Consider the following 13823-nt stretch of genomic DNA (forward strand, 5'->3'; position numbering starts at 1 on the left):
GAGTTAGTACTTGTAGTTTATAGTCTTCAGTACGACAAGCGTTCTCTTCTGGCTGGCTGTATTGCGTGAGCTCTGCAGTTGATGGATATATAGACTTTATGCACTGCATTTGGTTGTGCGGTACTCTTTATTTGCATTCATTATTGATGATGGTCCCAGAAATGTGTAATGGTTTTACATTATGCCTATACTCATGAAAATGTAATGAGAGTTTGAAAGAGATGAAATCCCGTAAGAGTATAGCAGTGACAGTCTGTTTTAGCCATGTGGGGTTTGAAGTCTGGGAAAGGAATCCATATGAGGAATGGCACTAATGGCAGAGATCTTTTTGAAGATTTTAAAAAATTATTAATTAGCATAGACTACTAGTTCCTGTCATAGAACTACTTTTTAGGACACCTTGTTTATCTCCCTGTTTCCTTTAGTCTCAACCCAATTACAAGCACCTTGCAATTATATCAGTATCTAATTTTGTAGCAGTCTTATTTAAGAATTAAAAACCCGGCCAGGTGTGGTGGCTCATGCCTGTAATCCCAGCACTTTAGGAGGCTGAGGTGGGTGGATCACTTGAGATCAGGAGTTCAAGACTAGCCTGGGCAACATGGTGAAACCCTGTATCTATAAAAATACAACAGTTAGCCAGGCATGGTGGTGCATGCCTGTAATCCCAGCTACTTGGGAGGCTGAGGCAGAAGAATTGCCTGAACCCAGGAGGCCAACGTTGTAGTGAAGCGAGATGGCACCGCTACACTCCAGCCTGGGAGACAGAGCAAGGCTCTGTGTGGGAGACAGAGCCTGGCGCTGTATTCAAAATAACAAAAGCATTCAAACAAAAACATTTATAACATTATAACAACACTATTCTAAAGGGTAGAATCAACCCAAATGTTTACCAGCTAATTAATAAGTAAAATGTCGTGCCTACATAAAATGAAATATTATTCTTAGCCATAAAGAAGAATGAAGTACGGCCGAGGCGGGTGGATCATGAGGTCAAGAGATGGAGACCATCCTGGCCAACTTGGTGAAACCCCATCTCTACTAAAAATACAAAAATTAGCTGGGCGTGGTGGTGGGCGCCTGTAATCCCAGCTACTCAGGAGGCTGAGGCAGGATAATCGCTGGAATCCGGGAGGCGGAGGTTTCAGTGAGCCGAGATCACGCCACTGCACTCCAGCCTGGCGAAAGAGTGAGACTCCATCTCAAAAAAAAAAAAAAAAGAAGAATGAAGTACTGATACATGCTACAACATGGGTGGGCCTTGAAAACATTATGCTAAGTGGAAGCAGCCAGATACAAAAGGCTATATTGTATGACTCCATTTCTACTTCTCAGAATAGGCAATCCATAGAGATAGAACGTAGATTAGTGATTGCCAGGGGATGAAAAAGGGGAGAATGGAGAGTGACTACCAAAGGGTGTCTTTTTGGGATGATGGAAATTTTCTGGTAATTCTGGTGTGGTTGCACAACACTATGAATATACTAAAAACCACTGAATGGTACACCTAGAAATGGTGGGTTTCATTTTCTTTCTTTCTTTCTTTAGAGACAGGGTCTTGTTCTGTCATTCAGGCTGCAGTGCAGAGGCACGATCACTGCTCACTGTAGCCTTGACCTCCCAGGCTAAAGTAATTCTCCTACCTCAGCCTCCTGAGTAGCTGAGTAGCTGGGACTACAGGTGTACATCACCACGCCCAGCTAATTTTTTAAATTTTTTAATTTTTCTTTTTTTGAGACGGAGTTTCACTCTTGTTGTCCAGGCTGGAGTGCAGTGGCACGATCTCGGCCTTAATTTTTTTTTTTAGAGACGGGATCTCACTGTGTTGCCTAGGTTGGTTTCAAATTCCTGAGCTGAAGTGATCCTCTCTCCTTTGCCTTCCAAAATGTTGGGATTATAGGTGTGAGCCACTGTGCCTGGCTATGAATTTTTATGTTACGTGAATTTTATGAATGTGAATCTCAATACTAAAAGAATAAAAAGTTTTAAAAAATTGATAATAATAGGCCGGGCGTGGTGGCTCATGCCTGTAATCCCAGAACTTTGGGAGGCCGAGGCGGGTGGATCACGAGGTCAGGAGATCAAGACCATCCTGGCTAACACGGTGAAACCCTGTCTCTACTAAAAATACAAAAAATTAGCCGGGCGTGGTGGCGGGCGCCTGTAGTCCCAGCTACTCGGCGGGGAGGCTGAGGCAGGAGAATGGCGTGAACCCGGGAGGTGGAGCTTGCAGTGAGCCGAGATCGCGCCACTGCACTCCAGCCTGGGGGACAGAGCGAGACTCCAATTTCCACATGCCCCACGCTGCATTTGAGATGTGCGAAATTCAGACATTCAGGAGCCTCTTCACCTGATTCAGATTGTTCCACAGTTCCTGTGGGGATTGTTGAGTATCTGCTAATCTCATGTTCCCAGGAAGTAGCAGAGCCCTGTTCATATTTACGTTCTTTTAGTTTTTAAATTTTTGTTATTTTTTAATTTAAAAACTTTTGTTATGCTGCAAAAAGCTTTATTCCATTTAGTCCAGGGCTTGGGAGAGGGCTTCAGGGTGGTTAAAAAAATACATTCTTTTAAATAAATGGAAATAGTTTTTTTTTTTTTTTTAAGTCATAACCCTTATAAGAAATTTTTTGTTTGTTTGTTTTGAGACAGAAGTCTTAATGCCGCCCAGGCTGGAGTGCAGTGGTGCGATCTTGGCTCACTGCAACCTCCGCTCCCTGGGTTCAAGCAATTCTCCTGCCTCAGCCTCCCGAGGAGCTGGGATTACAGGCACATGCCACCATGCCTGGCTAAGTTTTGTATTTTTTAGTAGAGGCAGGGTTTCGCCATGTTGGCCAGGCTGGTTTCGAACTCCTGACCTCAGGTGATCCGCCCACCTCAGCCTCCCAAAGTGCTGGGATTACAGGCGTGAGCCACCACGCCCGGCTAATTTTTTGTATTTTTAGTAGAGACGGGGTTTCACTGTGTTAGCCAGGATGGTCTCGATCTCCTGACCTTGTGATCCACCCTCCTCGGCCTCCCAAAGTGCTGGGATTACAGGCGTGAGCCACCGTGCCCGGCTAATTTTTTGTATTTTTAGTAGATACGGGGTTTCACCGTGTTAGCCAGGATGGTCTCCATCTCCTGACCTCGTGATCCGCCCGCCTCAGCCTCCCAAAGTGCTGGGATTACAGGCATGAGCCACAACGCCCGGCCAAGAAATTTTTATGCTGCACACTTTTCTTGTTACCTTGCCCCTTAGAAATAACTCATAATGGTTTGGTGTACATTTTTCTAAACATGTGTTTTGCTTATATAAACATTTTATTATGTATAAGTGTATGCAAATAAGTAGACATGTATATATGTGCATTTAGTAAATAGGATCATACCATCCATTTTCCCACAGAGTTATCTTTGCCACAAATCATGTGACCTTGTATATCTAGTTCTGGATTCTATTTTATTTAATTGGCCTAATTGCCTCTTTGTTTTTTTTGGAATTGAGACAAGGTCTTGCTCTGTCATCCAGGCTGGACTACAGTGGCACGATCATAGCTCAGTGAAGACTCAAACTCCTGGGCTCAAGGGATCATCCCATTTCCGCCTCCTGAGTTGAGTAGATGAGACTACGTGTGTGTGTGTGTGTGTGTGGTGTGTGGTGTGTGTGTGTGTGTGTATAGAGACGATGTCTTACTATGTTGCTCATGCTTGTCTTGAACTCCTGGCCTCAAGCAATCCTCCCACCTCAGCTTCCCAAAGTGCTGGGATTACAGGTGTGAACCACTGTGCCCAGCCAGGTCTAATTGCCTATTTTTAAGCTCTTACCATACTTATATAATCAATGTGCCTTTGTAATGGGTTGAGTCGATACCTGGTGGTGTCAGCTCTCAAACTTTGTTGTTTTTCAAGATCAGCTTAATTTCCTTGGCCTTTTTAAATTGCTATATAGATTTTAGAATTAATTGGTTGTCAATTTCCATAAGAAAAAACCTGGTGGGATTTTATATTGGAGATTGTATTGAACCAAAGTGTTAATTTGGGAATAGTTGACATCTTTACAGTAGTTTTCCAGTCTATGAGCATGATATATATATCCCTTTAGGATATCTTTAATTTCTCTCAATAATACTTTGTAGTTTTTTATGTAGAGTTATTGTACAATATGGGCTTCCTTCCACATTGGACTTAAAAATGTACTTATTTCTTTTTTAATAGTAGTTAAATAGTTTGGATGAACCATACATATTTTTAAACTTTCCTGAGGGTATTGAAGACTGTTTGAAATCCTTATGTATTAAAAATGATGCTAATGAAAATCCTTGCAAAATGTGTAAGCTTGAGACCTGATTACAGCTTCCGGTTAGTATCTCCGTCTTTTCTTACTTAGCTGAACCAAACCCTCCCTGTGTCTCCCTCTCTCTTTCTCCCTCTCCCTCTCTCCCTCTCTCTTTCTCCCTCTCCCTCTCTCCCTCTCTCTCTCTCCCTCTCCCTCTCTCCCTCTCTCTCCCTCCCTCTCCCTCTCTCCCTCTCTCTTTCTCCCTCTCCCTCTCTCCCTCTCTCTTTCTCCCTCTCCCTCTCTCCCTCTCTCTTTCTCCCTCTCCCTCTCTCCCTCTCTCTTTCTCCCTCTCCCTCTCTCCCTCTCTCTTTCTCCCTCTCCGTGTCTCCCTCTCCTGAATGCATCCTCTTCTGGACCATTCCAGTGGTCCTTACCCTGAGGCTGGGGCAAGCTGTCATCCTCAAAAGCTGGGAGGCCTAGAAGCCCTCTCTCTCTTCCAAGCCAATGGGCCCTCCAATTTTCCCAGTTGTATACTGAAGTATTGTAATTTTTAAAGACAGATTTTACTTTCTAGTTTTGTGTTATCTCTGCTTAGAAGAGATGGAGGAGGAAGGAGAAGTTTGTAAATTACCTTCTTTAGCCAAGGAAGGGTATTGTTTCCAATTGTTTTCACTTTCTTATTGTCCCATCCAGTTGGTATTTTAGAATAGCTCTTTGTCCTACCACCATACCACCAAAAACAACAATTAAAATGACAACACAAACAATAACAAGTTATGAAATAGCATAACTTACTGATTACTTCCTTTGTACAAAGTACTAATCTAAGCACTATAAATACTATACCTCGGGCCGGGTGTGGTGGCTCATGCCTGTAATCCCAGCACTTTGGGAGGCCGAGGCAGGCGGATCACGAGGTCGAGAGACTGAGACCATCGTGGCCAACATGGTGAAACACCGTCTCTACTAAAAATACAAGTATTAGCTGGGCATGGTGGCGTGCGCCTGTAGTTCCAGCTACTCGGGAGGCTGAGGCAGGAGAATCGCTTGAACCTGGGAGACGGAGGTTGCAGTGAGCCAAGATCGCACCACTGCACTCCAGCCTGGTGACAGAGTGAGACTCCGTCTCAAAAAAAAAAAAGAAATACTATACCTCATTTTAAAAATGAACTCAGGTCCAGGTGTGGTGGCTCACACCTATAACCTCAGCACTTTGAGACACTGAGGTGAGAGAATTGCTTGAAGCCAGGAGTTTGAGACCAGCCCGGGCAACATAGAGAGACCCGTCTCTACAAAAAATAAAAAAACTTAGCTGAGTGCAGTGGCCCATGCTGCTATTCCCAGCTACTCAGGAGGCTGAGGCGAGAGGATCCCTTGGGGCCAGAAGGTTGAGGCTGCAGTGACCTGTGATCCTGCCACTGCACTTCAGCCTGTGTGACAGAGCGAGACCCCAACTCTAAAAATACAACAAAAACAATCTTATCTAGTCAGTCATCCCCATTTTATTTGTGAAGAAATTGAAGTCTAAAAGTTTAAGCAAGGTATCCAGAGTCGCACAGCTGGTACACAGTTGGAGCTGGGATACAAGCCAGTTGTTTTTGATTGTGAATTTTGTGGTCATACTGTATTATTTTACCCCCCTGCTTATTCCATACTCATAGAACATCCTTGATGCTTACCAGGGCCTCTGAAGTGGTTGGAGCAAGGGTTGAGGTAGAAAGTGGTGCAGTATGATGCCGACATCATGGTCGTGTGATTTATTTGTATTTCTTATTTCCTTTTTTATGGGGCTGATAGACTTTTGATTTATGTTAGATCCTTGATGTATGTAGAAAGTTTTTGGTTTTGGTTGAAGAATGAAATTATCCTACTTCAGATAAATAGCAACCATAATCGTAAAATGAAGTAGAAATTAACTTGCTTTACATATTCCATTCAGATTCCCTGTAGCTTTTACGAGTGTTGTCTAGCGTTTGTATGACAATTTCTGAACATCTCTGTGACATTCCATTCCATTGGTTCTCTTCCTGTCCTTTTATTGCGCCTTACCCTCTGGGTTGGCCTAGCCCCTTGTGCATACACCTGTCATAAAGCTTTCTGTATCATATTGAAGTTAGTTATTCATATGTCAGTCTCACAGCTGCCTAGTAAATTCTGTAAGAATAGACCCATTCTTCCTCGTAGCCCTTGTGCCTGACACAGCCCTGATAAGCAGTAGGCACATGGTGACCTGTTATTATTAGACATGGACACAAGGCCTGTGCCATAGGGCTTTATTGCTTTCACTCAGACTTCCTGACGAAAGAAGCAAGAGTCTCCGTGTCTGCAGCATCTCTCCATTCTGGCTCTGCCATCGGAGGAATTTTAAAGCAAAGCTCTGATTGTAATTTTGTACCTCAGAGATGTCAGTGACAAACCATCGCCTGTTGGATAAAGTCCGTATTTCTTAGCTCTCTGTCATTCAGGTTCCTCCATGGTCCTGTCCTCACTGACCTTCTATTCTTCATGTGCACTCTGTGTTAATTAAACAGGGCTCTGTCCTTATCTTCTTTTTTTTCTGTCTCTGTGCTTTTGCCTGCATTGTGTCTTCTGTGTACCCTTCGCCTGCCAAAATCTTACCCATTCTTCAGATGTCTGATATAAATGCTAGTCCCTCTGTGAAGCTTTCTGTGATCCCCCTGCTTTCTCTGACCTCTACCCAAAGAGGTCTTTTTCCCATCTGAACTTTTTTTTTCTTCTAAGGAAAGCAACACTGCCATATGAACCCTTAGTAGCACTTGGACTATGACATAGCATTATTTGTATACCCTACTAAGTGATAAATTCCTTGAGCACAAGGTCTTGCCTTTGTTTTCTCTGCTGTTTTGCATTAATTACTGCCTTGAACATACAGGGTGAGTATCCCTTATCCAAAGTGCTTGGGATCAGAAGTGTTTTGGATTTTAATTTTTTTTTTTTTTTGGATTTTGGAATGTTTGTATGTATGTGATGAGATGTCTTGGGGATTGGAAAGCCCAAACATGACATTTACTTCTTTTTGTATGCACCTTATACATACAGAGTGAAGGCAATTTTATATTAATATATTAATTTATAATATAAATACACAATATTTATAATATAAATATATATATAATATTTTGTGTGCATGAAGCAGATTTTTGACTGTGTTTTGCCTGCACCCATCGCATGAGGTCAAGTGTGGAATTTTCCACTTGTGATGTCATTTCAGTGCTCAAAAAGTTTCGGATTTTGGGCCGGGCACAGTGGCTCACGCCTGTAATCCCAGCACTTTTGGGAGGCCGAGGCGGGTGGATCACTGAAGGTCTGGAGTTCCAGACCAGCCTGGCCAACATGATGAAACCCCATCTCTACTAACAATACAAAAGTTAGCTGGGCGTGGTGGCAGGTGCCTATAATCGCAGCTACTGGGAAGGCTGAAGCAGGAGAATCGCTTGAACCTGGGAAGCGGAGGTTGCAGTGAGCTGAGATCGCGCCACTGCACTGTAGCCTGGGAGACAGAGCAAGACTCCGTCTCAAAAAAAAAAAAAAAAAAAAAAAAACCCTCAGATTTTGGATCATTTCAGATTTCAAGTTTTCAGATTAGGATGCTCTCAGCCTGTATGTGAATTACACTGAATGTGTATATTAACTAACGATTTTTTAGTTTCAAGGAAACTGCTCAGAAGGCTGTCAAAAATTCTTTCTCTGCATTGGCCTACAAATAAATGCTTTCTGAGTTTCCATTCAGAAACTATGTAGGTTTAAACAGTGTTTCATTCCTAGAACTTCAGTTTAGGAAAGAATTTGCTTTCCAGATTGGTGTTTATGTTTTAAATAGTTACCATTCTTTATTATTGATGCTTGTCCTTCGTTTCTAGGGCACTGTGTTTAGTCTTGAGTCAGAGGAGGAGGAATACCCTGGAATCACTGCAGAAGATAGCAATGACATTTACATTCTGCCCAGCGACAACTCTGGACAAGTCAGTCCCCCAGAGTCTCCAACTGTGACCACTTCCTGGCAGTCTGAGAGCTTACCTGTGTCGCTGTCAGCTAGCCAGAGTTGGCACACAGAAAGCCTGCCAGTGTCACTAGGCCCTGAGTCCTGGCAGCAGATTGCAATGGATCCTGAAGAAGTGAAAAGCTTAGACAGCAACGGAGCTGGAGAGAAGAGTGAGAACAACTCCTCTAATTCTGACATTGTGCACGTGGAGAAAGAAGAGGTACCCGAGGGCATGGAAGAGGCTGCTGTGGCTTCTGTGGTCTTGCCAGCGCGGGAGCTGCAAGAGGCACTTCCTGAAGCCCCAGCTCCCTTGCTTCCACATATCACTGCCACCTCCCTGCTGGGGACAAGGGAACCTGACACAGAAGTGATCACAGTTGAGAAATCCAGCCCTGCTACATCTCTGTTTGTAGAACTTGATGAAGAAGAGGTGAAAGCAGCAACAACTGAACCTACTGAAGTGGAGGAGGTGGTCCCCGCACCGGAACCCACAGAAATGCTGCTGAGTGAGAAGGAGACAAACGCAAGGGAAGAGAGCCTTGTGGAAGAGCTGTCCCCTGCCGGCGAGAAGAAGCCCATGCCGCTGTCTGAGGGCAAGTCTAGACTGTCCCCCGCCGGCGAGATGAAGCCCATGCCGCTGTCTGAGGGCAAGTCTATACTGCTGTTTGGAGGGGCTGCTGCTGTTGCCATCCTGGCAATGGCCATTGGGGTAGCCCTGGCTCTGAGAAAGAAATAGGAGGCTTTTCAGAAGAGAAAGACAGAAGGATGTAAGGTTGGAGTTGTATTGGCTGGAATTTGAACCTCCAGCAGCTGTCTGGACATTTGTGGAACACTCTGGGGTAATTGGGGACTTCTGCTCAATATGGCAGTGGCATGTTAGGCATGTTAGGGCTTGAGGTGGGGCATTCACATTCATCTGACTGTAAATCCCAAGGGCCTCGGCTCATGCTAAATTGAGAATCTTAGGGGTAAAGAAAGCATCCCCTCCAGGACCGGGTTTCTCAGCCTTGGCACTAGTGATGTTCTGACCATTCTCTGTAGTGGGGCTGTCCTGTGTGTGGTGGGCTGTTCAGCAGCACCCCTGGCCTCCACCCGCTAGATGCCAGTGGCACCCCCTCCCAGAGATGACAACCGAAGATGTCTCTAGACATTGCCAAATGTCCCCCGTGAACATCCCCTATTGAGACCCACTGCTTTAGCAGGAGAGGGTTTACTTAGGAAGAATTGGGATAGAAATTCCCAGCTGAGAGAGCTTAGCTGTGGGCTCCTCAGCTACTGACTTGTTAGCTCTTAATCCCCTTAGAATTTCATCTTTCCTGATGAGCAGGCTGGGCTCTGCACCCACTCTTTTTTTTGCCCCCCCGCCCCTCATCCTGGAGTGTGAGGGCGCTCGCCCGTACTCTCAGCTGCCTCTCAGGGACTGCACTGTTCCTCTTCACCCCCAGGTTCCTGCTAAGATCCCACGGGCGAGGGTTTGCTCTGGACTCAGACCTGTCAAGTCCCCAAAGCTTCCTGCAGCTCCACCTTGTAAAAATGCTGCCTTTGGGAATCTTCGAAATATGTACACAGAGAAAATAACATGAAAGAGAGCTGGGGTCCCCACTTGTGAGTGCAATTGCAAGTAACTCTGGCTAGAGAGACACATGTGTCTTGTGTCGAGGCAGGAGGATAACCCGGATGACCTTCTGAGGTCTCTTCAGCCCTTTTCGCTAGTGGTCACCCACCACTATGGTTACTTGCCAGCAACATCTCTATTGCTGGATGGTCCCTGTCTATAACCTTGGGCTAGTATATTTTTTCCAATATGGGACCTCAGTCTTACTACTGATGAGTTCTATGGGTCTCTTGCTAGGGGGTAAGGATTTTTATTCTTGGGCTTATAGAGCCAGTTAGATCATAACTCTTATGAAATAGAAGTGTCCTAAATATCACTGAAATAAAAAGTAGGAAAAAGAAGCTTGAATTTTAAGACTGAGGCTGCTCTGCAGATTCTAGTTTGGCTTTCAGAGTTCAAGAGTGGTGGCATCTTCACCTGAATTCTTCAATGCCAGGGTAATAAACCAAAATAGTCCTAATCAGTATATGCTAGTTGAGCATCGGCATAATTTTCTTTCCTCTGGCTGATCCCAGCCCTAAAGGAAGTGTAGACCTGTGTCTTTCCATGCCCAAGGGTCACGACGTCACTATGCAGGGCAGACGTGACTTGGTTTAAAAAGGTCATCTTAGATTTATCTTAGTAAATGTAATAAATTATTTTTTAGATCCTGAAATTTATAATAAAAATACTTTACCTACCCTGATCACCAAAACCTGATGTTTTAAATGTGCTTTCGTTTTGAAATTTATGTTTTCAAATAAAATCTCCCTAAAGCAATATTTAAAAATTGGTCAAAACAAGGTCTGGGAGTATGTTTGTGTGTCTTTCCAGCCTTATCCTGTAGCATGTCTTTGTTCTGTGTTTTAGTGTCCCATTTAGGGAGTGATGTTTTAAGGGTTTTTGTGTACTTGGATTAAGTAATTAGAGGTGAGTGGGGGGAATGGAATTAGTGAGGCAACGATTTTTTTCTTCATGGGCTCTGATAGTTGCATTGGATTGTTCTGTATTCTAATTGCTATATTTGTGTTTGCGTAGGTGAAGAGCAAACTGGTGCATTATCTTGATTTTAAAAAAGTAATAAAATCCTTTGAGTTCCAGTATTAACACTTGCCAGCTCTGGATCCTCACACACACTGGCTGAGCGCATTCAAGCACTGATCGAAGCCAGGTTCATCTCTGAGCTGCTGAAAGGAGGTGTGAGGCTTAGGAAATTGGAGCCTGTGTTGCCCACAAAAGGAAAGAATAAGGAAGAAATGTGGTATGGAAGCAGCTACTTGCTGCTTTATTTTCCCACCTGTTGGACATTCCCCCACAATGATTTGGCCAGTTGTATTTCACGGTAATGGAACTAGATAGTGTTTTCCATTGGCTTTGTCTGGTAGCTCTTGGTCAGCTCCTGAGTTCTTCCTTCACTTCCTCACCCTCTGCCTCCAGCAGTGGAAGGGAACAGCCCTCATGAGGACTGCTTCCTACTGCAGCTCCTGCTTTTTGTTCATACATTTAAAAAACTATTTCTCAAGCTTCCCCTCCTTTTGGGGGGAGGAGCTGATAGTAGGAGGCCATTCCTTCCGCCTCCAACTTATACCCTCTAAGTCTAAGGTGAAGGAAAGATTCAGAATAAATCCAACTTGTTTATAGAAAAGTTCTTGTTAGTCCTTAGACTTCATCTCAACTGCTCTGTTGAAGGTAATGATTTATTGGGGGAAAAAATAATGCCAGTTTATCCTCTCTGTATTAAAGTGACAATTCTGGGCCCACAGAAATCAGTCAGTACCTACAGTGTGCCTTAAGGGGACTCTCATGATCATCATTCCCTTCTAGAGAACATTCTAGATCAAGAAATGCAACTGTTGACCTTCTGGTTCACCCATCTCCCCCTCGAGGCATTCTTGATACCCCTTCCCACCTGCATTTCTGTCCCAGGGATACCAGATGCAGCCACTACCTAACTAGGCTTGTCCTGGGGGAGTGAGCCGTGAACCTCGAGACATGGCTTTGAGTCACAGCTACTGTTCATTTCCTCAGGCTTTGCGCTGAGTCCCTCAATAATATGAAAGTAAGGCAAGTAGTCTCCTTGCCTTTCTCCTGAAAGGTATGAGATGTGGACATTTCAGTGTTTGAATTATTTTAAGAGATGTTTTATAGAAATAAAATGTTATGTAGCTAAGGAGTTTTTTCCCTTTCTCTTAATTTCTTACATCTTTCCACACAAACTTATCTTTCCAAGAATTTGAGGTGGTGATCATATCCATCAAGACGGCCTTGTAGGCTATCTGATTGCTAACAGACACGACTTAGAGCTTCTGCCCAAATTCCCACACAAGCATTATCTCGTTTAACATCTCAGCGACATACTGGATACCAGAATAATGTTTCCTCTTCTCTGGTGCATCAAGACCTGCCCTTAGTGATAATCTCTCAATTATGACATCCATTTGAGTTTAGGGTGTATAATTTTTCCTAAAAAAAAAATTCATGTCGATAATTACAATTTTAGCAAATACTAGTTGAGCATTTACAACATGCCAGAGATGATTCTAGTGCTCTCACATACCTTATTTCACCTTCACAGTTCTAATAGCTGTTTGTATTCCTTTTATTCCCATATTACAGAATGAAGAACCTAATCAGAGTTTGTTAGTTTTTCTCTTTTTTTTTTTTTTTTTTTTTTTTTTTTTTTTTTTTTTTGAGACAGAGCCTCGCTCTGTCACCCAGGCTGGAGTGCAGTGGCACGATCTCAGCTTACTGCAAGCTCCGCCTCCCGGGTTCATGCCATTCTGCCTCAGCCTCCCGAGTAGCTGGGACTCAGGTGCCCGCCACCACGCCCGGCTGATTTTTTTGTATTTTTAGTAGAGACGGGGTTTCTACTATGTTAGCCAGGATGGTCTCGATCTCCTGACCTCGTGATCCACCTGCCTGGGCCTCCCAAAGTGCTGGGATTACAGGCGTGAGCCACCGTGCCCGGCCCAGAGTTAGTTAGTTTTTCTAATGTCCTCAAGCATAGGAGAGACAAGGCAATGATTTTGCCGGTTTTTATCCTTTTCCTGGCCCTGCAAAGCAGTATTGGCAGGTCCCCTGCAAACAGTTGCGCCAGTTGTTTACTGCATAAGGACTGACTGGGGACAAATTCCGACGTGCAGCCTGTGCTCTGCTCACCATGCTGTGGGGTCTGGGAGAAGGGAAGTATTTTTCTAATTTGTACAAAGGCACCATATAGGCTCACTTAAATATTAAGCATGTTCTACTACAAAAAAACAAGAGCGAGGGTTAGGTCCAGGACTGGTCTCAGCTTCCAATTATGTAGCCGTTTTCCCTGTAGACATTGAGTGAGATGCTTTGTGGTTACAGAATTCACAGTCATTGCCGATGAGCTTTCATTAGCTTTCTTCATTAAATATTTTTGCTTGTAAACAAGGTTAGGCAATCTGTCCCATCAATTATCACAAAGTGCTAAATGAGGGGGGTGAAGACGGCATGACGATGCATTTCTTGGTCTTTCTGTTTGTTCAAGTTCGTCCCTTCTCCCCTGCGTATGCCATCATAAGGGTAGGGCTGTGGAGTGAAGTGTGGGGAATACCTGGAAGCATTGCTTGGCCTCTGGACAGACAAAGAGGTTGGGGACTTAGGAGGGTTGACCAGGTATGGCCACAAATACGTCAGCTCCTGGAGGATCTTCCCAGTGAAAAGCCTCCTACTACGTTCCACAGCACATCATGGTAATTATAACCTTGGCTAGATGATACCTATTCTATGGTACAGAATAGTGGCATTCAATTACCTCATATATATATAAAGAGAGCTCCATGGAGAGTTGGAAAGTGCATGCCACTAAAATATTAACACATCCCATCTTCCCTTTCTTTTTGCAAGGCTGTTGAATTTCAGCCCAGCATCCCCCACACTAACACCATCAGGTCTTCCACATTTGATGTTTACACCACAGGAGCCCACACCAGACTGCTGCT

The 13823-nt window shown here is 44.1% G+C and overlaps 1 protein-coding gene across 1 annotated transcript in view; it reads left to right on the top strand.

The window, feature by feature from the left end:
- BCL2L13 (BCL2 like 13) overlaps positions 1–10655 on the top strand; it is a 79555-nt gene extending 68900 nt beyond the window's left edge. The window contains 3 exon segments of the mRNA XM_009234083.4: positions 8140–8535; positions 8537–8569; positions 8572–10655. Coding sequence (XP_009232358.4) covers positions 8140–8535; positions 8537–8569; positions 8572–8997 — 855 coding nt within the window. The 3' untranslated portion in view covers positions 8998–10655.
- The last annotated feature ends 3168 nt before the right edge of the window (positions 10656–13823 follow it).

This window comes from Pongo abelii, chromosome 23 (genome assembly GCF_028885655.2).
Source record: "Pongo abelii isolate AG06213 chromosome 23, NHGRI_mPonAbe1-v2.0_pri, whole genome shotgun sequence".
NCBI lineage: Eukaryota > Metazoa > Chordata > Mammalia > Primates > Hominidae > Pongo > Pongo abelii.